At 42.2% G+C, this 25,258-nt stretch overlaps 1 protein-coding gene across 15 annotated transcripts in view; it reads right to left on the minus strand.

Annotated features, from left to right (window-relative positions):
- The window catches only part of LOC123499346 (homeotic protein ultrabithorax-like), an 817,282-nt gene that overhangs the window by 567,663 nt on the left and 224,361 nt on the right, over positions 1-25,258 (minus strand). For 11 of the 15 annotated variants that reach the window (XR_006672955.1, XM_045247227.1, XM_045247229.1 and 8 more), the window contains one exon: positions 17,544-17,618. The exons of the other annotated variants lie outside the window; for them this stretch is intronic. Coding sequence is in view for 10 of the 11 variants with exons in the window: in XM_045247227.1 (XP_045103162.1) it covers positions 17,544-17,618 (75 nt within the window). In the remaining variant the exon portion in view is untranslated. The remainder of the gene's footprint in view (positions 1-17,543; positions 17,619-25,258) is intronic. 15 annotated transcript variants of the gene reach the window in all.

Raw genomic sequence — 25,258 nt, forward strand, 5'->3', positions numbered from 1 at the left:
CTCAATGACCCATAACTAACCACACACACACACACACACACACACACACACACACACACACACACACACACACACCTAACCTTGACAAACATTAGTCGGTTCACATTTACCACAGTCCCACCTGCACAACATCACTGACTGACATGGACTCCGCTGCCAAAGTTACGGTGCTTGAGGTGAAACACAGACACGCCATCAGCACCTACTGAGGCCCTGAGGGTGGCGGGACACTGAACAAAACATCTGCCCAACACCTGCTTCAAGAGGGGAAGGGCGGAGACAAGAGAGTGCGGGGGAGGAAGACTGAGAGGGAGGGAGGGAGGGTGGGTGTATGTAATTAATAGTTAAGGATGAAGCTATTTAGATTGAGAGATTGCGCGACAAAGAGCTGAGTGGCGTGACAGGAAGAAGTATGGATAACCGAGTAAGTTGGAATATAATGAAAAGAGGAAGTTGTCCATAAGTGACTCGATTCTTTGATTGCAGGAGGGAAGGAGAGAAAGAAACACAAGGAAAACGGGAAGTGAGCCAAAGAAGAAAGGAAAATAAAGCAGTCGGAGAAGAAAACGCAATCTCACTTACACGTCTTCCTCCACCGCCCCACCACACCCACCTCCCTCCCCCAACACCCCCACACACCATAATGATCCTTCCCCTTCCGTATCCACCATCATATCCGGATCCGAAGCCCCGTCAACCACCAAGTCCCAGGTAAGAGAAGACCTCCGCTACTTCACTACGTATTCGAATTACTTTATATATATACATTTTTTCCCCGCATCTAAATCCTGAGTGGAACATATAGCGACACTAAACGGCGTAAACAAACAAAAACTACAGCTAAATGTACCCGAAAACGAAAAATTATCGTCGAAAGCTGAAAGGCGTCACCAAAATGCAAAATTACGAGGAAAAGTTAAATTAATGGCTCAGGCCTCTCGTGGGAGGGAGTGGGAGAGGAGGGGGAGAGTGGAGAAAGAGGGAGGAATGGAGGGAGAGAGAAATGGGAGGAGGGAAGGAAAGAGAGAGGCAGAGGAGGAGGGGATGAAAGAAGGTATAGAGGGATGAATGAAATACGGAGCTGGAGAGATTGAGAGAGGAGTGAGTGGTAAAACTGGAAGTGAGAAAATGACAGATAAGTAAACATAACTATAAAAGAAAACAGATTGAAATGGAGAAAAGGAAAAAAAAGAACAAAAAAAGAGAAAAACAGCATATTGAGTAAACTAAACAAATAAAAGGAGGCAAATATTAACTGACACAACACCTTTACCTATCTATATACACACACTATATCTCACGAGTACCCCCTCTGTTCCCTTCCTTCTTACCCTCTTCCCATCCCTCTTCTCCCCTCTCTAATTCTCTCCTGCTCGCCTTCGCTCTCCTTCCCTCACTTCTTCCATCTCCCCTTTCCGTACCACACCTGCCTAGTCGCTCTTAACTTCAAATAACAGTTTGGCTAACATAAGCGATTGTGGATTTACCTTACCTCCCGTCTTCCCTCCGAGCGATGGTAATGAGGACTTGTGGACACCTGATCACGAACGCCTGAGAATTAAGGAGCCATGAGGATGAGGTTTTCCGGCCATAAATCGGTTCCGCGTCATACTTATTGTTACTGATGGCTCCCTAGACCCTGAGGCCGTGTTCTAGTCAGGTGCTCGATCCAGGTGGGAACTGATACCCTTGATAACCTCTCCTCTAGTGTTTAGGTTCCTGCCTCTCAAAGTTTTGTTTTATCTCCTTCTCTCGCTCACGTTCCTAAACTGGGGTATTCTTTTTAATGTGATAATTTTGTTCACGTGTTTATTTTGATTTTTTTTTCCTAAGTGTGTGTATAGGTAACGAGCTGCGCCATGTGTGTGTAATTCGGTGTATGCAAATGTATGCTAATCAAGACCGTCATGCGACCTATCAGTGGTTTTTTATAGGTTATGAGTGTCGTGTTATGCGTTGTCAGTGGCGTGTAATGCGTTATCAGGGACCTGCCGTGCGTTATCATGGATGTTGCGCCGCATTAGTGAAGCGCTTCACCTCATCTGTTATCACGTTACGTCATATCGATCCACTACTTTATTCCCTTTCCGTGTTTTGCATCACTTTACTCCGCTTTGTGTATTATTGCCAAGTAACTGTTTCTGTGGGATACTTTTTGCGATATCGTGGTTCGCCTTAGAAGTGTCTTAGCGGCCTTCTTACGTCATGCCCTACTTTACTGATAACATTTTATTTAATAACAGAAAAACAGCTTCTATAATTATAGGAGTCAGTTCAGTTCGTGTTTGATATCAGTATATCTTTTGTTTTCTTTTTTTTTATTTTAATATTAGTTTTTTTTTTTTTTTTTTTTTTTTGTGTGTGTGTGTGTGTGTGGGTGGTGTGTGTGTGTGTCGCAAGGCCCTTGCTGTCTATCACTAGAAACTTTAGTCAATAATAATTTGTGATATATTACAAGTCAACACAAAGGATTTATGATTTACGAACGTGCTGTAAATTTTTACGCAGGTCATAAACTAAAATCTTACATAAACTAGACATTGCAAATAAGTTTTAGAATCAACTCCAGACTTACTGAATAAAACACACACACACACACACACACACACACACACACACACACACACACACACACACACACACACACACACACACACACACACACACACACACACACACACACACACACACACACACACACACACACACACACACACACACACACAAACACACACACACACACACACACACACACACACACACACACACACACACACACACACACACACACGCACACACTTACTCTTCTAAATGCGTTCTACCACGGAGTAGAATTATAGTAGTACTTTATAATTTCTGGTCCTGTTTATTCTTCTAGTGAAAATATATCCTATGAGCTGCATAATAACCCTGCTTATACGTTATTAATACGGTCATTATCTTCATCGCTCGAAAAATGACGCCTGAGTAGGTTGCATGACTTGAATGTCTAATTAACGTACAATGTTGTTTATGATTAGTTAATATTAGTTTGGTGCGTCAGCTTAATGTCGCAATTATTGATTTATTTCCCTATGAGTCACACGGGCAGCGAGGGACGTGCCTATTTTACATTGTTGCTCCACCTATTGTTCCTGTCTGCTGCCTGTTCGTCCCTGCTACCTCTGTAAATGCTAGTCACTCTTATTAAATCTCATTGTGAGCTATATATTGTTCCCTGCATCCTCTGTTCATCCGTTTCTTGTCAAATCCTTTGTTTACTATAAGCTGGATTTTATATATTGTTTTTTTTATATACAGTCAATCTTTCTATGATTTCTTTATTCTTTATTTACATTGTAGTTCCGTGACTTTTGATTCTATCTATTTAACTATCACTTTTACTTGTAGATTATTTTGATTATAACTCTTTTTCCTCATTTCCACAGAAGAAGCGAAGCATTTCTTTCAACCTTTGTTTGTGCCAGGTGACCTCAATGGCACGTTCCTACCATCGCTTACCCAGCCATGCCAGAAACACGTTCGGGAAAAGATCAACAAAGCTTAACTCCACATAATTCACACGTAAAAATTATGCAGTCAGATATGAGGAGGAAAGCACACACATCTCGTCTGGCTCCCTCCCTCCCTCTCCTCCCTGGAGACACAAATTTTTCAAGAACACAGTTTTCAGTGTTGCATAAAAAAAAGTTAATAACGACCCAGATGGAAAATAAGCAGCTCGTAAGTCACGATAGCGAGCTACTAACTGAAATTACACCTAATGCGCTTTAATTAATTAAGGGGAACGGACGAGAGTCGAGTAAAGACCATTAGCTCCCATATAAATCATCACAAACGCACAGTCATCTTCTGCGGAAATTATCCGACGGTCAGGTTAAATTCAAACGTGCGAAACTTCACTGCTTTTCAGTCCGCAAACCTTCTCTATATTCATCGAGAGCTTCATAGTGGATTCCAAGCCCACCACTGACGTCACGTATTACTGGTGGAGGCCTTAAAGGTGCAGCCTTATCAATTGTTATCTCCTATGGTAGAGCAGCATAGCAAATAGCCTCCATGTAGATCATTTGGGTGAGGAGGGTTGAGTGTGGGTGGAGCCAAGGTGGGGAAGGCAAGACAAGATTGCATAAACAGGATATTCTAGTGTGAGATAAGATGAGAAGGAAAGGACTGAATATAGAAGGGGAGAGGGACGAAAGGAGGCTGAGAAGGAAGCGAGAACAAGGGATACAAGATGGAGAGATCTGATTAAGTAAAAATGGTTAGGATACAGGAGTTAAAGTGGGATAGAATATCTTAATGAGAGAGAGAGAGAGAGAGAGAGAGAGAGAGAGAGAGAGAGAGAGAGAGAGAGAGAGAGAGAGAGAGAGAGAGAGAGAGAGAGAGAGTGAGAGCGGAAGGATGGGAGAGGAACAATGCAACTAATACATCACCTGCCGCTACGTCCCTGTATACAGGTGCGTAATTACAGGCTGTTTAGATGCGATCTTTGTTCTGGCCACTAATTTATGTGTGATTGTTCGTCACTACGGTCACCGCCTTCCTGGGCGTCACGCACTACGCCGCCGGAATCTCAATGAACGAATGAATGAATACATGTATGAATGAATGCATGAATGAATGGAAAAAAAGGAAGGAAAAAATTACTATGCGTCCTTCTGTTAAATTTAGAAAACAAGAATAAAAAGGTAACAAAGTAATGAGAAGAATAATTCATGATTCATAAAAAAGAGTAGTCATGTCAGCAAAGTTAGTGTTTAATTATATCAGTTTTGTGTTATTTTTTTTATTTTTTTATTTCAAGAAAATTATCTGAAAATTTGAGCGACAGCATTTGAGACCTATATGGAATTACTATACAAATCAAACAACGCATCACCGTGTCTGCCCCTCACACTAGCAAATATCGCTAAGGATAAGAAACTGCACGTGAAGTATATCAATTCAAGGAAACAATTGCTGAGAAGACAGGAAAAAAGTGAAATGCAAAATAATGGTACACAGAAAGGGAGAAAGGAAAACAACAGCAGTGTACATATATAAACGTTGGAAACTTCAAATAACATCGATAGACATTCGTTTACACGCAGTCACAGAACGTAAAACACACACACACACACACACACACACACACACACACACACACACACACACACACACAGAGCTAACTGATACGAGCACAGTCACACCAACACACACTCCTGGGATTCTAAATTCATGTCTACAAACAAAAGCAAACCGCACGACCTCTTTCAATGGCAGCACAAAACACACACACACACACACACACACACACACACACACACACACACACACACACACACACACACACACACACACACACAAACAAAGGCCCGGCGTTAAGGGAAGGGAGGAACAGGACGTGAACAAACGCACACATAATACTTCCAGATACATAAATGACCATTAGAGGGAGTGAGGGTAAGAGGTAGGGGAAAAGGGGAAAGGGAAAAGAAGGAAGAGGAGGAGGAGGAGGAGGAGGAGGAGGAGGAAGGAACAGAGGAAGGGAGGAAGGCAGGCAGGGAGGTGCGGAAGGAAGGTGGGAGGGAGATCGGGGAGGTGGACAAGAGAGGCTAGGTGTTGCCATAAGGAAAAACTTATAGATACGCAAGGCAAATATCTATTGAAGGGAGGAAATACTAATGCTGTTATTATTTTTTCGGCGGCGGTGCGGTTGTTTGCGTATATTCCAACAGTAACAAAGAACGAGCAGGAGTAAAGAAAATACAAATAAATAACCGTGAGCGAGAGTGGAGGGAGGAGGCAGGTTGGTGAAACAGGTTGTACGGTTGGTGACCATTCTGGCAATACTGTTTACAGGGGACAGGGGTGCCAGAGGGATGGCGGGAGGGGAAGCGTGGGGACCGAGGGAGAGAGGGAGGGAAAGAGGTTGGCTTGGGTGCTGGTCGATTTGGCTACATTGTCGCTCGCTTCCAGAGGCGCGTACGAGAAACATTTGCTTGTTTGCTATTAAGTAAGAGTGAGCGTGGTACTCCAGTGCGTAATTTGATGCAGAACATAAGCGTCACATGGAATAACAGGGACACTGAAGCTTTTGTCTTGTTACTGGAGATGGCGGAGGTGATTAGAAACGTGCGCGCTAAGAATAACACTAAAAAAGGAGATTGGCAATGGTGACGATGGCGCTATTCACGATGATGATGATAATAATAATAATGATGATAATAATAATAATGATAAAAATAATAATAATAATAATAATAATAATAATAATAATAATAATAATAATAATAAAAATAATAATAATAACAATAGTGATAATATTACCGACAAAATTCTTCTGCAATTCATAACAGTAGCTATTCTTTAAGTTGTAAGTTTGTGTGTGTGTGTGTGTGTGTGTGTGTGTGTGTGTGTGTGTGTGTGTGTGTGTGTGTGCTGTCCGTTTGTTACAGAGGGCGGCCTGCGTGGTGCGGGAGTGTATAAATGAGTCGCTGTATTGGTGTATGTTTGTGTATCGTGTTGGTGTTGTACTGGTCTGTGTATTTCAGGAATTATGGGTGTGTCCTCCTGGTTTATGTGTGTGGGAGGTGGCGTGTGCCTCCCCGCAGCGCCTGGCCCGTCACGGTGTGCTCAGAAACTCATTCCTCGTGTGTGTGTGTGTGTGTGTGTGTGTGTGTGTGTGTGTGTGTGTGTGTGTGTGTGTGTGTGTGTGTGTGTGTGTGTGTGTGTGTGTGTGTGTGTGTGTGTGTGTGTGTGTGTGTGTGTGTGTGTGTGTGTGTGTGTGTGTGTGTGTGTGTGTGTGTGTGTGTGTGTGTGTGAAGTTATGGCGACTGTATTACTGAATATATACAAAAAGCACTTTCCTTTCCGTTATTTTCTGGTGTTATATAATACACGCCAAAGTAACTACCTACACTACATCAGCGTGCGCGTGTGGCGGCCAGAAGGGAGTGTGGAGGAGTACTAGGCCAGTCTTCTGACTCAGTGCGGTCACTACTGAGTCAGTGGAACTTTCCTTGGTAATGGCACGTAATGTACTCCTTTATGATGTCCCAATTTACCTTAAAAGACTTCCCTTTCCATACATAGCCTTCAACATTAGACACAGTACAAGAGGGAGGCAGTTATCTTCTCTTTAGACTGCTTATTTATTTCCCACTTTGTTATGCACAAGCAGGCGCGATAAGTAATCCTAGAAAACAAACCTACACTATTTCAACAAGGTTTACTATTCCCTAAAAAGCTTTAAAGTTCCCCCAACAGGCTTCACAGGGCCCCCGAGCGCCATACAGTATCCTGGAATGCTTCATACAACACCCGGCGGGCCTCGGAATCCCTCACAGTCCTGGGGTCATGAACAAACAAGGGCGCGGAGCTCACAAACTATACACAACAGTCATGTTTTCCAAAGAGTCCGAGCCGCGTGCTGGAGCCGTTCTCAAAATTCACCAACAAATATCCATTCGTTCCTCGGGTGAGTTACGACAGCAAGAGCTCCTAGCGTCCTACAACATAGCTGCCCACACGCCAGGATGTAGTCGCACACACAGACACATACTTATCTACGGGATGTGACTACCTTATACGACACTTTTGCTTCTAGCTCTGCTTCATGGCTTTGTACGATACACTAGAATACACATCAGTGCATTGTGAGTCCCTGAAGTTGAAAGTCTTTCCAAGAGTTAGTTTTTAGTCCAGAAAGTTTAATGTTAAAGTAAACAACGCTGTGTAAAACTAATGACACAAACACCCTACAGATTAAAATCGGACAAAAAGAGGCACACCACTTCCTCTCGTAAAGTGGCGACTGCAAGCACTTCCCCTCCAACAAGCGGCAGACACGAGCCCTAAATTCCAACTCTAAGATCCCCAGAAGACACTAAAGAAGGCGCAGCACAATGTCGACGGCGTCTTGAACACAATTTCCAGGATACAAGTGTCACCAACTCCCTTTCCAAAACATTGCAGACGTACGAGAACCAAGTTTAGAAAGGATGGCCCATGGTGGCAGCTGCTGTTAACTTATGGTATTGAGGGATGGCCCCCCTTGGAACAGAAAGAGACTGGCACTGAACAAACACTTTTTCCCCCTCTTTCTCTCCCCTCTTTCCTTTTCCTTGGAGTTCACCCCTCGTCGCTCTGGCTCTACAAAACTCCACTCCTCACCTAGCCCTGCTCGTCTCGTCTCCTCCTTTCTCTCCTCCTCTTCCTCTTACTCCATTTACTTTCCCTCCTAATCTTCCTCCTTATCCATCGTTATCCTCTTCTGTTGCTTCTTTACTCCTTGCTCCCTACCTCGTTATGATACTTTTTCCTACTCTTTTGTTGCAGTGACTTTGCAATAAAACAGTTTATGGTATGTTGATTAAATGGATATTTTGAATTAAGTGAATTTGATGACTCTCTCTCTCTCTCTCTCTCTCTCTCTCTCTCTCTCTCTCTCTCTCTCTCTCTCTCTCTCTCTCTCTCTCTCTCTCTCTCTCTCTCTCTCTCTCTCTCTCTCTCTATCAAGCCCTTCTCACCCTGCACCTCTTCCCTCACCCTCATCCCCTTCCCAGCCAGCTCACCAATCATGCCTCGCCTTATCCCCCTCTCCTCTCTCCCTTCGTTCCCTCTGTGTTCACTCGCTCTATTTTTTTGGGTTCCTCTCACCGTCCATCTCTCTCTCTCTCTCTCTCTCTCTCTCTCTCTCTCTCTCTCTCTCTCTCTCTCTCTCTCTCTCTCTCTCTCTCTCTCTCTCTCTCTCTCTCTCTCTCAGATAAGAATTGGAGGAGCAACGCTGAGGATATGTATGTTCTGCTCCCTGCAAGGTGGGTGAGTTTGGATCCAGAAGCAGGAGAAGGAAGAGGAGGAGAGAAGATGAAGGAGGAAGAGGAGGAGAAAGAGGAGGAGGAGGAGGAGGAGGAGGGAAAAAGGAGAGATGGCGGAAGAGAACGATGAGGACGAAGAGAGAAGATAGAGAAATAGAATGAAGAGTATTGAATAACAATAAAGATAATATTTCAGTAAAAGGAGAAGAGGAGAAAGAAGAAAATAAAATGAAAAGAAGAACAGCAGTAGCAGCACCATTATCAATAACAAGAACAAGAAAACAAGTAAGAAAAGTAAAAAAAGAACGAAAAAAAAAATACTGGTAAAGAAACAGTAGGAAGAAGAAGAAGATGGACGAGGAGGAGGAGGAGGAGGAAGAAGAGGAGTACAAGAGGAAGAAGGAAGAGGAGAAGAAAGAGAACGAGTAGTAAGAGGAGGAGAAGTAGGAGGAGGAGGAGCACCAGAAGTTATTGATTGGAATGGCCCCGAGGAATTTACACAGCAAGACAGCAATGATTCAGTTTTTGGATACATTGAGCGCGACTTACTGGGAGAGTCGCATATAGACGCCTTAAGGGTACCACTGTGATAGGAGCGACGTGGTGCCTCAGGAGACTAAATCTTTAGTGGTAGAAACCGAGGCACTGCAGTAATTCGTGAGGCTAAAAAGAGAATATCGCTAAGACTACTGGGAAATGAGAGCGAGAGAGAGAGAGAGAGAGAGAGAGAGAGAGAGAGAGAGAGAGAGAGAGAGAGAGAGAGAGAGAGAGAGAGAGAGAGAGAGAGAGAGAGAGAGAGAGAGAGAGAGAGAGAGAGAGAGAGAGAGAGAGAGAGAGAGAGAGAGAGAGAGAGAGAGAGAATAGTTGCGGGTACCAATACCATTAAGCTTAATTAAAATGCATATATCCAAAAGCGATTCAATATATTAGCATTTCTCCATACATCTACAGACACGAGAGAGAGAGAGAGAGAGAGAGAGAGAGAGAGAGAGAGAGAGAGAGAGAGAGAGAGAGAGAGAGAGAGAGAGAGAGAGAGAGAGAGAGAGAGAGAGAGAGAGAGAGAGAGAGAGAGAGAGAGAGAGAGAGAGAGAGAGAGAGAGAGAGAGAGAGAGAGAGAGGCGTGGAGGGATGGAGGCAGGGAGAACGAGAGAAAAATAAATCGGAGGGAGGGTAGGAGGGAGGGAGTAGTGAGGGAAGGAGGGACGGAGCGGCAGTTAAAGTGGCGTGGGTCTTGTAATGTCCCTGCATACGCATCAGACTCAACCATAACTTGTCCTCAAATAATGATAAGTACGGTAATTTGAGGCTACTTTTTTTGCCATACGACACAAAGACTTGCTCTCCGGATGCCCGCTAGTTGGCTGTGGTTAAAATAGGATTCGAAACTACGTGTAAAATATAGCAATGTGAGAACTACATGTATAAGATGATGTAAAGCTAATGCAGGAAATTGTGATGTCCCTCAGTGTAAAAATCTCCATGAGTTTAGCAATGTGCACCTGAATTTATTAAATGTTTTGTTCTAATTCCTTAAGGTGTATATGCCAAAGTTGAGTGGGAGACGGTAGACTAGACAGGGTAAGGAGAGATAGTACATGTCCACACACACACACACACACACACACACACACACACACACACACACACACACACACACACACACACACACACACACACACACACACACACACACACAGAACCATAACAAAGAAAACTCCGTCAGAGGAATCAAATAGTTCTCCACTCAGCTTCGTCTAAACACACACACACACACACACACACACACACACACACACACACACACACACAGAGAGAGAGAGAGAGAGAGAGAGAGAGAGAGAGAGAGAGAGAGAGAGAGAGAGAGAGAGAGAGAGAGAGAGAGAGAGAGAGAGAGAGAGAGAGAGAGAGAGAGAGAGAGAGAGAGAGAGAGAGAGAGAGAGAGAGAGAGAGAGAGAGAGAGAGAGAGAGAGAGAGAGAGAGAGAGAGAGAGAGAGAGAGACTCACCATCCATTGAAGAATCGAACAAGACAAACATGAACAGCAAGTGCAGCAAAAAAAAAAAAAAAAAATATCAACTGTTTTTCCAGTGACTTTCTTCTCCACCTCCTTCCCTTGCCTCTCTTGCTCCCTCTCGACGCCCATTCCCAGTGGTGTTAAGCCTTACATCTCAACTTCTATACATTATGGACGGAAATCACAAAACGATTAGTTCTCCCCCTTGAAGTGGATCGTTCTCAAAGTTGGAGCACTACTTAATCGGGGGGACATCAGACTTCGACTTACGAGATAACTTGGTCTGAACTTTACCCACCTCGGGATAGCGATTCACCGTAACCCCGTTTGGTCGATCACACTTCCCCGGCTGATCAAGATGACGACCGTAAGATGGGCTGCTTGCCACTCCCGAGGCCGTCCGGGGGAAAATACGTGTTTCCTGACGCTTCGGGAGGGGGATTCAGAAGAGGAGGAAGGAGATGTGTCTGGCTCAGCACGAAAGGGGGAGGGCGGGACTCGAGCACTCAGGGACAGTGGTAAAGTGAAAGAGACGCGGCTACTGGAAGGAAAGAAAGATAGGGAGAAAAATACTTCACGGCTCTGTTCGCATCTTTTCCTCATAGTTCCACATCTCAAGCGTGTGGGGCTTTTTCTCCTCCTCCCTCACAACAGGCGCCCTCACATGTAAATTTCTACCGATTCTCAATCATGGAGGTAATCCCACATTGGTTAGGGATTGCATTAAGCCCCTCGCCTCCACACAATTTGTATGATTATTATGGTCTTCCGAAATTAATACTGGGATTGTTGTCCAACGTATTTTACCTTTTGTTGGGGGATGAAAGTATGGTCGCCTCCAGTGCGTATTGCGTATCGCTGCCGCCCCAAATCCCTATATGACCTGTGTAATTCCCGCGTATAAAATATGAGGGTATTCCATATGCCCTCTTGCTTGAAATATACACTCATAACTAAGGCCGGCATTTAAACTTGGCGACACACGCTCTGGGGGAGGAAATGATAGAAACCCAGATATATACACACAAGCGGCGCGCGGAGCCGTGGGGGAAATGGGAAGAGATGGAAATTTCCGAATCCGCGAATATCTGGCGAATACGTATGGGAGAAAATACATCAAATAAATATCCCTGGGAGCGAGGGAGGGCGGGACAAAGAAGTGAAGTTGTTGCCAAAGTCGGGAGATGAATGGTCATCCCTACAGGAGGAGATAGGAGAAAATATATTCGCTTTACCTCATGTTTCCAGCGGAATGTGTGGGCCGTTCCTCTCTCGTATCTAACGTTATGGCCGGAGCACGACCCGAATATTTCTCGGTATTAAATATTCACCCCGGGTATTACGGATGCAGCAGTGAACATTTAAATACTTCGGCTTTGCTCTCTCCCACTATTTCGAGCTTTGCAGGTGCGCTGACGAAGGGGAAAAAGAAGTACTGGCGACATTATTGCTTTGGGTTTCGTAACACTTTATGGTCAAAGTACAAGCCAGTCTTTTGCTGCCACTAATTTCCTCTCCGTCACCACAAACCTGGAAAAGCAACTAGAACAAAAAACAGTACCAAAAAATACAAAAAAAGGAAAAAATGGTAAATAAATTCCCTAAAATAAAACGTTATCTAAGCTGCTGCATTCTCTGTTTTCCCCATTTCTAAAAAAAAAAAAATTAAAGTATATATATATATATATATATATATATATATATATATATATATATATATATATATATATATATATATATATATATATATGTGTGTGTGTGTGTGTGTGTGTGTGTGTGTGTGTGTGTGTGTAACTTTTTTCTATCAGGGATCTATTCTCTTCCTCCGCCACTGAAAGATGATTAACTGACATCCCATTAAGGCAAGACAGGTCATATTTTTTCTTCCGGGTCATTTAGTTTCGCTTACTTATCACATTCAGTAATCCTTCATGCAGCGAGCCATGTAAAATGACTTCAAAAAGTAGGGCATTCTATTCCTGTTTTATAATGAGTAAATTCTTCATAGTGTGCCATGTTTCCTTTCTTCCAATGACACACAGACTTTCCTATGCTATATTGTCCTTGTTCCTTCAGTAAATTTGTCTTACATGACGCACATTAAAGGGTGAGAGCCAATGTGAAGATCCCCCTCTCTCATTCTCTTACTGACTCTCTCTCTCTCTCTCTCTCTCTCTCTCTCTCTCTCTCTCTCTCTCTCTCTCTCTCTCTCTCTCTCTCTCTCTCTCTCTCCATGCCTGTATTCTCAGCCTCTCCTCTCTTCTTTCTCACTCATTCAATTCCTCTTCCCCTTTCCCCCTCCGCGCATCACTAAGATCTATGGACATCTTATTTTTTCCGCCTACTCCTCAGGTCTTGGAACAAAATATGTGCGAACTCCTTCAGGTGGTGGCGAAAGGGTAGCGCCCCCAAGTGAGGAATCCCGCTACTACAGCTGACTCCCCATTCCTCCTCCTCCCCAATCTTCCTAACCTCCTTCACCTCTTCCTCGTTCTCCTCTTCTTTCCTTTACATATATATTTTTTAATCTGAACTTTTCATGCCATTTTATTTTTTCTTCTAGTCGCCTTCCCCTTCCGCTTATGCTCTCTCTCCCCACAACTGCCTCTGACTTTTTCTTTCCTATCCTCCTCTCTTCTTTCCTGTCCTATCTCTCCTTGTTTTTCTTCCTTTCCTTTCCTCTACTATCATCCACTTTCCTTTTCTTTTCTCATTAATGAAACTTTTCTTTTTTTTTCTTTCGTACTTCCTCTTCCATTGCCTCCTTTGCAGTTGTGTTATTCCTTTATTGATCTGAATTCTTTTGTTTGGCTTAAGAAAATATATAATGTAAAAAGTGTCTCCTAAACTATAAAAGATGTGTCAACTTTGTTTTTGGAGCGTCGATAATAATAGAAGGTAAATCGGCTATCATCAAAATATATATTCTTTTCTCTTTGTAATCGAACGAGGTGAAAAACTATTGCATTCCTACATATTGCATGTGTTGTGGCGGTGCTGGAGGACGAGACAAAGTGAGAATGCAAGGACAGAAAAGTTATTGACAGGGGAAGGTGGGGAAGAGGTGACGACAGGCAAGAGGACAGGTAGCTGGAGGTAGGTAGGGAGGGAGGAGAGGTAAGGGGAAGAGGACGGGGTGTGGGACTGGGGGAGACGGATAAGGAAGCCACGATAATATCTGCGTCGGTAACTTGCGCATAATGAGGAGGGCATCAGGTGTTCTTAGATTGAAACTTCCTACATAAATACGAATTCCACGGGGTGGTGGCGGGCGGCGTGCGTCTCTTTGTGGCCGGAGCATTATCATTACCCTTCTTCTCGTCCTCCCAAACATTTGTCCGCGGGGCTGCTGGTGGTGGTGGCCTGCCTCTGTGCACTACCTGCCTCACCCTCCTCTCTCTCCTGCATCCCGACCCAGTCCTTACTTTCCCTTATCCTTTTCTATACCTCTTTCCTTTTCATTCTTGTTACCCTCTCTACCTGCACTTTCTCTATATTCCTTCACCTCTTCCTTCTACTTTCTTTACCTTTCGTCACTAGTACTGTCCCCCCCATCTCTCTCAACTCTCTCGTGCTCCTTCCTCGTCCATAAAGTTTTAAAAGTAAGGCTTGCAAATAGATACACATTTCTTTGGCAATACACACAGGAATATAGCTCTCCGCATAGTTCACGTTTGCATATGAGCACCGTGGGTGTCACTATCTTCACATCTACGCCTGGAGGGACTGAATGCGGGAGTAGAATTAAGACCCACAATTCCCCTTTACTTGTCTTCTTTCTCTTGCTCCACCTCCTTCCCCCTTTCTCTTCCTCCTCCAAGTCCTTGAATATTCCAAACCCAAGGGCCCACGGGGAGGCGCTGTTGACGGCTCTTCACTAAACTTGCCTTGAGAAACACTAGGACATGGAAACCTGAGAGTGTGTGTTCTTATGTTTCCAGGTCTGGCAGGCGTTGTAAATTTCAGGGGCAAAGAGTCGTCCTAAGTTTTAGTAGAACAGAGAAGAAATTAAGGAATGGTGAAACATAAACTGTTCCCAAGCTCATGATTCTTTATTTTTTTTTACTGAATATACAGATCCATAGAAATTCCATCTTTGTGATATGTTTCACATCACGTTTTCTATTTTTTTTCTTGTGCTTTTGAAAAGTCCAGACTAATTACAAGTATTATTATAATGTATTCAAAATACTGCATTTACTTAATTAATGAGAACAGCTTATATACAGCTTACTTTCTTGATATATAACAAAAACAGGCAGAAAATGTACGAAAAGTTTGTGTTAAGTGTATTAATAGCACGTGGACTTAATATCCTGGACAAGATAATTGTACGTGCCTAGAATCAGTGTGGCGGACCTGGACACCTGGAGGAATAAGAGTGAAGGTGGAAATGGAAGCGGAATGCACAATTCAAACCACAAGTCATAAAAAAAAACAAGTTTCACAAACACTGAGCAGCAAACTTTCATTCAAGTACATTACGCTGATCAACAAGTTACGTTACCCTTCATTTTTCAGCGCATTTCAGCATCATTGCACGATCGAACCACCAACTCATCTCTCACTTAGCACAAGTTCAAACGACAACTTCTGTTATGATTTCCAATTTGTCTCTCTCTCCAGCGCGCGTGGTTTGCTTCATCATGGTGAGGAAACTATTTTACTTGATAAACGGCTGCTCCTCGCCCCCAGACTCGCAACACACACACGTCTTAATGTGTAAAAATTATCCTCGTTCCTAATTCCTAAGACATTTTTGGAAGTCCCGAACAAAACTTGCAGAGGTAACTTTTCTCGTTCATAATGATACAAAAAAGAAGTTTATTCATGAAGCAAATGGTTAACGGGGTCCCCGACGCGATAAACGAGCAGGAGCCTAACGAGGCCTCAGAATTTATACCTCAACACAGACACGTAAAAAAGAAAAATAAAAGGAGAAAATATTATACTTTTACCGGCAAGACTTTTGAGACAAGAATCAAGAACAGATGTAACTCCCTCAAACTGGCAGTAACTTTCCTTACCGTTAAAGTGAGAGTAACTGAGTCTGGGGGCGAAAGTCTAACTGTGGCCATTTTAGTAACTCTGACGACCATTACCTTCCGTGCCGGCTAATGACGTTTGTATATCCCTGAATAAACGGGGAATTCCGGCTAATAGATGTTGCCCTTTTCATAATTTGCTTGTGTGCATTTCATAAGTTATATTTCATAGTGCCGTCATTAGTATCATCATCATTACTATCATTACCATTATGAATTTTACTATCACTACTATTAATACCATCGTCATCATCATCTTCATTAATGCCGTTATTTCCTTTTTGATTTGATTAGCATAGTAATTATTACCACTATTTCTTGAAGGAATGTCATTTTCTATAGTTTATAATAATTCTCTTTTACAATCCCCTTTCTGTGAGCCTCCAGAGTATTATTCATAGTATGATCCTTAAAGTAGTTGCTTAATTAATTTCTTCACCTTTCACACTAACTTTTCTGTCAGTATGTCTCTCCCCTTTATGACACATCTCCTTTACCGAAGAAACTTCTCTTTATTCACTTTTCATCACGGAAGTAGTACTGCGTTTATGTCTGAACCATTTTACCTTTACTACTCTTAATGTTAAAGCAAAACCAAGACATTGTCACAGTCTACGAAAGAAAAACCTACACAAAAAGTAAAACTAACAGAATTGATAAATATTAATGCAGTAGGATATTTATCATTAATGTTTAATGTAAACAAAGAAACAGAGGCAGTGGCAAATATGAAATTACAATAAAGAGAAGGGGAGCTTTGATCACTCCCTCCTTTCCATGTGGACCCTTCCCCTTCCTTTCTCCCTCCCACTCTGTCCCTCTTTCCATTCCCTCTCTGTTTCCTACTCTTCCTCCCCTCCATCCCCCACCATCTCTCTCTCTCTCTCTCTCTCTCTCTCTCTCTCTCTCTCTCTCTCTCTCTCTCTCTCTCTCTCTCTCTCACTGTGCAAGCAAGGGAGCTTCAGCGGCGGACACTCGTGTTAAGACCGAAGGAAATATATTCTACAAGTTTAATTACTTTTCCTAACTCGTTATCAATCCAATTTACACATTCATTAAAACTTCCCAGAGACTTTTCCGGGAGAGCCATCAAATCAACTGGAAAGCTCACTCTCTCTGTGTTCACGGACCCTCGTTCTTGTTGTGACTCTCTCTCTCTCTCTCTCTCTCTCTCTCTCTCTCTCTCTCTCTCTCTCTCTCTCTCTCTCTCTCTCTCTCTCTCACTCACTCTGCTAGATCTGTCGCAATTGTGTCTTTATGAACGGATTATCTTCAAAATTAAATTTTCAGTTATTAAGTACAAGGTAATTGCATGATAGTTAACTCAAAAATATATTTCCAAATGATCTTGTAAAATATGTCCAGGGACAGAAAACAGGGAAATCTGTTTTCATAATTATCTTCCTCTTAGATGAATTTTGTCTTATTTCGTAGTCACATAATCGCCAATAACATGAAGATGCATGAGTAACGCATACCTGATCAATGTACTACTACGATCATAACAGTAAATTTACTTAATTCCTTACATTTTAATTAACATTGTCAAATATAATAAATAACATCTTTATATAGAAAGCCTTAAATGCTAATTCGAACAATAATCCCATTTGTTTTATAATCGGTGTTAGTAAAAGCAGGTGTTAGCATTCCCACCTCCAGTACTGTCACCTGTCTTACTTACCGGGTCTGTGCTATTGAGCTCCAGCGACCGCAGCGCTCTGGTCGGCGCCGAGGGTGAATGGACGGCATGTGCTAGCTGGTAGAGAGGATTGGAAAGGTTCATTACTTTCCCATTTTAACTAAATTCTTCCTAGGAACCCAAAATATGGGCTCGAGCTCCATCTTTTTAACGTCTGGAGCTTCTTCAGTTGGCAGCCAATTGGTCACAAGCGAATTTTGAAGGAAGTGAGTGAAAAGGATGAATCTAGGACAGGAAATCATAATAAAGAATAACGGGAAAATAAATAATGAAAATTATATATGTTTCGAACTTGAGGTATGTTAAGAACATGGCAGGAAACAATCATAATAGAGCAACGGTTACAAGGAAGTACTTGGAAGGTGAGTGAGATATTCTGACAGGAAGTACCATTAATGCAAGGTTCAATTGTTACAAGCTGGTGAGACTGAGAAGGATAACAAAAAGGGAGGAAAATAACCTTATCAAATAATACTACTAAAACAGTTAATGCTAATTTCACGTATGTAAATAAAGACATCAAAATAATATTAACTAAAAACTTAGAAACAAATTCATTGCTACAAACAATAATGAAAATATGAATAAGTCATTCAAAAGTCAAAGGGAAAAGTTAGTAGCGCCAGATTATTTTCATTCCTCCGTGAAGGTGAAGTGTTGCTTGAGGTAAAGATGAAAAGATGATCTGCAGCAGAAGCACAAATAAACCCATCTTCTGAGTCAAAGCACCCAATATTATTCTTTCACATTCTTCCACAAAACCACAAGTTTTTGCGCTTATAATGTAAAGTAGAGCAGAGATGTCACATCAGATTTCACTATTGTACAAATGAAACAAAATTTACCGTAGTATTTTCTCCTTGACAACATAAGCGTGCCTTGGAGAATAAGGAATATCATGAACACTATTGATTTAGTCTTGTTTTCAAAATTAAGTTTTCATGCAAGGTATAAAAAAAAAGCGGTCATTGACACGGAAATTCAAAGCTTTTTCACTGGAGATTCAAGGTCACAGAAGCGATGACAATGTTACCATCACCTCATGAATAAAGTGGAGAAAATAAATTGAGGACAAGATTCCTTAAAAGGCCACAACCCTTACTCCTCCCACACACGTCAGAGCTGCCAGACCTGTTAGTGAAGCAAGAAAGATTTTCTGAGACCTCTCCAGGAAGAGGAACTCGTTGTTTCTCATGTTATTGTAAGAACAAGAGAAAAGATCGTTAGATCTTTTTTATATTAAAATGATATAGTATCAGAACTCAGTAATATACATTTGTATCCTACATGCACCATACACCAAGAATAATAGCTGGTCCTAGTCATATTAAAGTTTCCAATATAGATCAGTAATAAAGGTACTCCTACTATTCCAATGACAAGTGTCGGAAAATGAAATATTTCCACTTACATTTAGAACATAATTTCAACATGTGAAAGGTAAAAGTTATTTGATGTAACAAGCACAGAGTCCCTGACAGCAACATGCCAACCTTTGCCCTCAACAGAATTAAGTTTACAATCTTTCCATAGGAAATACAGTATTTTTTTCTATATACAACATGCGATCAAAAGCTGTTCCGTCCCAGACTTTGGTATAAGTATATGGAAGTCAATATGATCATAATAAATAATTGACTGAACTTTCTTATATTAGACAAAACAAGGATGATATTCGGTAATAGTAATGAGAGGAGACTAAGTCAGCAAGATACTTAACGACGACTTAAACATTGGAGCAGGAGGCTGAAGACAGAAGAGTCTTTAAGAACATTATCCAGTCCAGTATTCTGCGGTGACCTTATGGGATTTTAATTACCACGAGATATACGCGACTCGTCCCACTTTAGTTCTGGAGTCGGACTTGAGTCATCGCGAGTCTCTTAATGAGCCGCGTGCCGCCCTCGCCGCGCCCATTATCACCTTGGGTCGGGGCGGCGGCGGCTCCTCACTCTCACACACCGCTGTCGGACGCAAGCCACTTTGGCCTCTCTAATTATGTAATTAGGGAGACAAACCCCTGATTTTCCCTGAACTAAATCTTACCCGAAATCGAGAATAGTTGGTGGCGATATGAAAACTTTGTAATTCCTTGGATTGGCCATTAGCTCTAATTTGTGTTTATGGGGCCATTTAATTCACATAAAATGGGGTGAATACATAGTTGAAAAAAGAAGGTTTCAAGCAGATGAGAATGAGAGGGAGGACTTTTGTTCATATTAGAGTATGAGCGACATCGGTTTTAGATTCATCACCAAGACGAACACAACCCATAAATATTTTCCTATATTTCTTAACTACCACAGCTTTATTTTTTTCATCAACAAGTTTTAGGGGACTGCTGTGTAACTAATAGCATTATAGAGGAAAATGATGTACATAAAGCTTTTACAGGAAAAAAGACCGACTAAATTATTCATTAACTGATAACACGGTAACAGTTCCAGTGCTCGAAAGAAAGCCAAAGTTACAAGCGGAACTAAATATGTGGAAAATGAGGATTTAGGGAATGAGTACAGGTGGACAGATGCGCGAGGAGCCTCCACCACTTGCCCAACACCCGCGCGTCCCGCTCCTGCTGCCGTAATCTTGAGTTAGCTGAGGCGGCCCAGCTGCGTCTAACAAGAAAGTATGGCAGCAAAGGAGACGGCACACAGTAAAGAAATATACAGAATAACTGAAAGGAAGATCAAGATGTAACGAAAAGGGACAAGACTATCGCATGGATGAGATTAATTAGGAATTACTTCATAAAAGCTTACGATCACATGTCCAAGTAAAACGAAAACATGAACGAAAGAACTTGATGAAATGTATGAAATATATGGATGCTAAATAAAAGAAAAATATCTATAGAAGCTGCCTATCCTCTTGCTATAATGTCAAAGATAATCCCAATAATCCCTTTTCTTTATGGACATTACCGTGCAACAAGACTTCATCACTACTCAATCATGTGCCACTTGATTCTTTATTCATATCACTGTCTTCTATCAGACATTATTATACTTCTAACCATCCCTTTGGTATTAATTTACATCCACTACCAATCCCACAACCCCTTCCTATCTTTCCTCTTCTCCCTCTTTGTAATTCTCGAGTACATCCTTCCTTTACTTCCTTCTCTTCTTCTTCCAGCTCTTTTCCTTAGCTGTGTTATTCTAGCAACCTCTCAATAAAATCTAAATTTTAGCTCCCCTCTTGCGAATATCTCCGTTTCCCCCCTCGGTGTTTACATCTATCGATCAGGTGTTACAGGAGAGAAACTTCGCCGACTGGCAATTAACTATCCTGCACTGCAGGTTATCTCGCAGTATGATAATTAATCGATAAATGAAAATTATGGCCTCGTGGGTAATTGAGATGCGCAGCTGCAATTTTCTTGGGCCTAACTACCGCCCCGCGAAATTTAGAGGTAAGTAACCACGCTGTAAAGAGGAGTTACGTGGTGAGTGACAGTCAGTGAGCAGGGAGGGAGGGGAGGACTGACTGTGGACTGAGGGTGGACGCTTAGGGTGACAACCTTACACTGGAAAAACACTCATTCAGACCGCGACACATTGAAGGGAACTTAGGATGGGAATACAACTGTAGTACAAACATTGAACCCTTTAGTGTATTCTCTTTTTTTTTTTCTCTCGCAAAAAAAAAAAAAAAACGATGCAGAGATCATATGTACAAGAGTGAGTGCTCCAATATGTGTGTGTGTGTGTGTGTGCATGAGACAGAGAGAGAGAGAGAGATAAGATTAAAGATTTTTCGGTAATATTGAAAAAAAAATGACATTTCTAGCTGAAACATAACACTATCACCACTAGCCACAACATACACACACACACACACACACACACACACACACACACACACACACACACACACACACACACACACAAGATCCATTTTACAGCAGGGATTAAAATGGACTTAAAGCACGATTTCACAATACATATACAAGCTTGGACCGTTACAAATGGATGTAATTTCCATTCATGAAAGCCAGCATGGGGAGGGAAGGTTTCAGATATAAACGATCACATCACATTAATAAGCGGCTCCCATAGTCAGCTGCTCTTGCAAGGCTATAGTGGCAGGATCTTGTGCCTTGCTTGGTATAGTGTTAATTACTTCCTTGCTTCACGATGCTCTTTGATATAATGATGTCTCGCTTCTCGTAGTTCACTTAGGAAACTCAAACTTACGGCTTAAAACGAAGGCAAAGGAATGTTAAAGTCTAGGGACACAAGAATGTTGAAGAAAACGGGAAGAGGAGGAGGAGGAGGAAGAGGATATACAAGTCACTCCCTATACACTACTGGACAAGTAATGGCAACACTTCCTTCCCTCCGCGTGGCTTTAAACATGGCACAACTTGATTGCATATTTCACGCCCAAAATGCTGTTACTCGGCCCCACAATGCTTCAGTAAACAGTATGCAGATCCTACGGCGTTGGGGAAGACGACAGGTAAATGACGGTGATTAATTAAAAGAATATATACCCGAGGGAAACTTACCACGGAGAAAGTTGTACGTTAAATTTTGTGTCATACTTTTTTTTTCTTGCCTTTTTCCCCCAACACTTTTCATAAGTTTACGAGGAAAAGAGCGGAAAGTATTTACAACGTGGCTGCGGCGTAAAGAAATCATGACACGCATTAGTAAGTCTAGACAAGATAAACCATTATGAACACCGGCATTATGCGTCACCACTCTACTTACTCTGCCACATCTTCACTCCCTAAAAATGTAGTATACCAATAACAATTTTCTACTGGGTAAAAATGAGAGCAAAGTTAGCGCTCCGTAATATCAGACTTAAAGATTGCGAGTAACTTTCTAATTGTATGAAGCTAATAAAGCATTAAGGTTCTACTCAGGATTACATGAACCTTGAAAAACTCATCCCCTCCTCTGTCAACCAATAATTTTCCTGCTCTTCCTCCTCCTCCTCTCTTTCTCTTCACTCAGTCCACTCTTCGCTCCCTTCCCTCTTCTCTCCCTGCCCCTCCTTCCTTCACTCATCCTCGTTCACGGTCTCACAAACACACGTATAAAATCTCACACATGTAATTTTTCCCCCCACCTGCTAATGATACAGGGTGACGGTTATTAAGTCTTGGAGGAGGAGGGGAAAAGGGAGGTATTATATAATGTTGTTGTTGTTTTTGTTGTTGTTACCTTTTGTAATACTTGCTTACAATTAGGCGAAGATTTGATTAGTTTTCGTGTCGTACCATCTCTTTACCTACATTCAATTTACAATTATGTGTTTTTTTGCATGTGTGTGTGTGTGTGTGTGTGTGTGTGTGTGTGTGTGTGTGTGTGTGTGTGTGTGTGTGTGTGTGTGTGTGTTACGCAAAGACGTTATGACATTGATATTATTACTATTATGTTTTCATCTTTATAATATATGTTCCATGAAAATAAAAATTCATCGCTTTAATTTTATAAGGTTTCAAAGTTAGAAATTTTCAGGAAGCCATATTGAGGCATATTTATGACGAGGCCATAACTCTTGTTCAGGCACTAACGAGGCGGATCGATGGCTTATTAACTCTTATTAGTGATAATGACTTGGTTGCGTTATCAGTAAATATTGTGTTTGGATTCCCCTCCGTAATTTGGATAATTATATGAATGCCTTAATAGCTCTCTCTCTCTCTCTCTCTCTCTCTCTCTCTCTCTCTCTCTCTCTCTCTCTCTCTCTCTCTCTCTCTCTCTCTCTCTCTCTCTCTCTCTCTCTCTCTCTCTCTCTGTCGTCGCACCAAGGGAACAGTAAACAGAATTGCTTGTCGTCTAGACACATTTGTTTTTAATCTTGCTAACAGCTGTGTCCAGAGTTCTCATGCAGCCGACAGCATCATTCATCTCGCAAACAAAATAACAAAATACATCTACATAATATCCAGCAGACTGTGACGTCAATAACCCTATTAAGAATGTTACTTATATGTTTACTGGTCTTGGCACGTTACTGATTATTCGTGCTTATGCGTTTTTGTTTTTAAAGGAAGGTTGATATAATAAAGAAAAAGAGAAAAAGTCATTAATATTTACGACACGGCAGCGAAATGATGTATTGAGGGGTGCGTTGCTTAACTCGTAGAATAAAGGGAGGAAAAGAATGAGGAAGTTAGCATCTTAACACGAAGGAGGTACTAAAACAATGGACGCTAACCTCCACACGGACATCTTGTACTGTCATTATAGCCATTAAAAATTACTGCTGGCCATAAACCTTTCTCCAGTATACAAAGCAAGCCGTCCCCATACCTTTGTCTGATTAAATGGGCAGCGTACTTCTCTTTCGTGCGAGCGCGGAGCATCTCTAACACAATATTATCTCTGTCCAATCATACACCTCCTGCGAGCCTCCTGCCGTACATCAGCTATCTGGGGCCGCATCTCCCCTTCATTAGCGGTGTATAAGGAGCACAGATCCATTCCTTCACCTCGGTCATTCCCCTCTCTTAGGCCTGGCGTTCATTCCAATTAGATGCGTCAGTAATTGCGTGTGTGGGTGAAGGGTGGCCAAGCACTCAAACTTGACGGAGGAGGAAATTTAGTTGCACCGTAAACAACTTTTCGCTCTGATTAAAGCAGGTCTCCTCCATCCCTTACCCCGTCCCCTCTTCCCGCCTTGCATCCGGGCCTGCAAATACCCTGCTGCTCTCCCTCCTCCCTGTGTACGCATAATTGCAAGTTTCGTTTTTTGTTTCTGTGGTGTGTGTGTGTGTGTGTGTGTGTGTGTGTGTGTGTGTGTGTGTGTGTGTGTGTGTGTGTGTGTGTGTGTGTGTGTGTGTGTGTGAGAGAGTGAGTGAGTGAATGTTGAGTGTGATGGATGCGGTGGCGCTGTGGGCTTTGTGCTGTTTTTTCAGTGTGAATTTCGTGTTAATTTTAGTGTTTATGTGGTTGAGCTACGTGACATGTTGGAAAGTTTATTTTGTGTTCGCAGTTGTTTTATCATTTTCATTTACCCTTTATTTAATTTTACTTTATTTCTTGCTAAATGCTGGTATACCTATGGATTAATATGCGTGTTCTTAATTACCTTAAAACTCGCACTGTGCAAATAGAAAGTATGATTAATATCTGGAAATTACTATATGAATTAAACAGTTTAATGCAGTGCAGAGAGAGAGAGAGAGAGAGAGAGAGAGAGAGAGAGAGAGAGAGAGAGAGAGAGAGAGAGAGAGAGAGAGAGAGAGAGAGAGAGAGAGAGAGAGAGAGAGAGAGAGAGAGAGAGAGAGAGAGAGAGAGAGAGAGAGAGAGAGAGAGAGAGAGAGAGAGAGAGAGAGAGAGAGAGAGAGAGAGAGAGAGAGAGAGAGAGAGAGAGAGAGAGAGAGAGAGAGAGAGAGAGAGAGAGAGAGAGAGAGAAGAGAGAGAGAGAGAGAGAGAGAGAGAGAGAGAGAGAGAGAGAGTGTGTGTGTGTGTGTGTGTGTGTGTGTGTGTGTGTGTGTGTGTGTGTGTGTGTGTGTGTGTGTGTGTGTGCTTTTTGTCTGAACCATATGGATCAGGCGGCCAGTTAGTGGAGTCTAGCGCCGCGATGATTGTCTGGCTTTGTGATGACGCTGCCTCCTCCTCCATCCCTATGCAAAATAAAACCTTTGGCTTATTTCAGCTTAACTTATGTTTTGGTTTGCCAGTTGAATCGACCGCATATCTATCTAGTCCAGCAGAAGATGATTAAATCTGGTG

Source organism: Portunus trituberculatus, chromosome 49 (genome assembly GCF_017591435.1).
Source record: "Portunus trituberculatus isolate SZX2019 chromosome 49, ASM1759143v1, whole genome shotgun sequence".
In the NCBI taxonomy this organism is placed as follows: Eukaryota; Metazoa; Arthropoda; class Malacostraca; order Decapoda; family Portunidae; genus Portunus; species Portunus trituberculatus.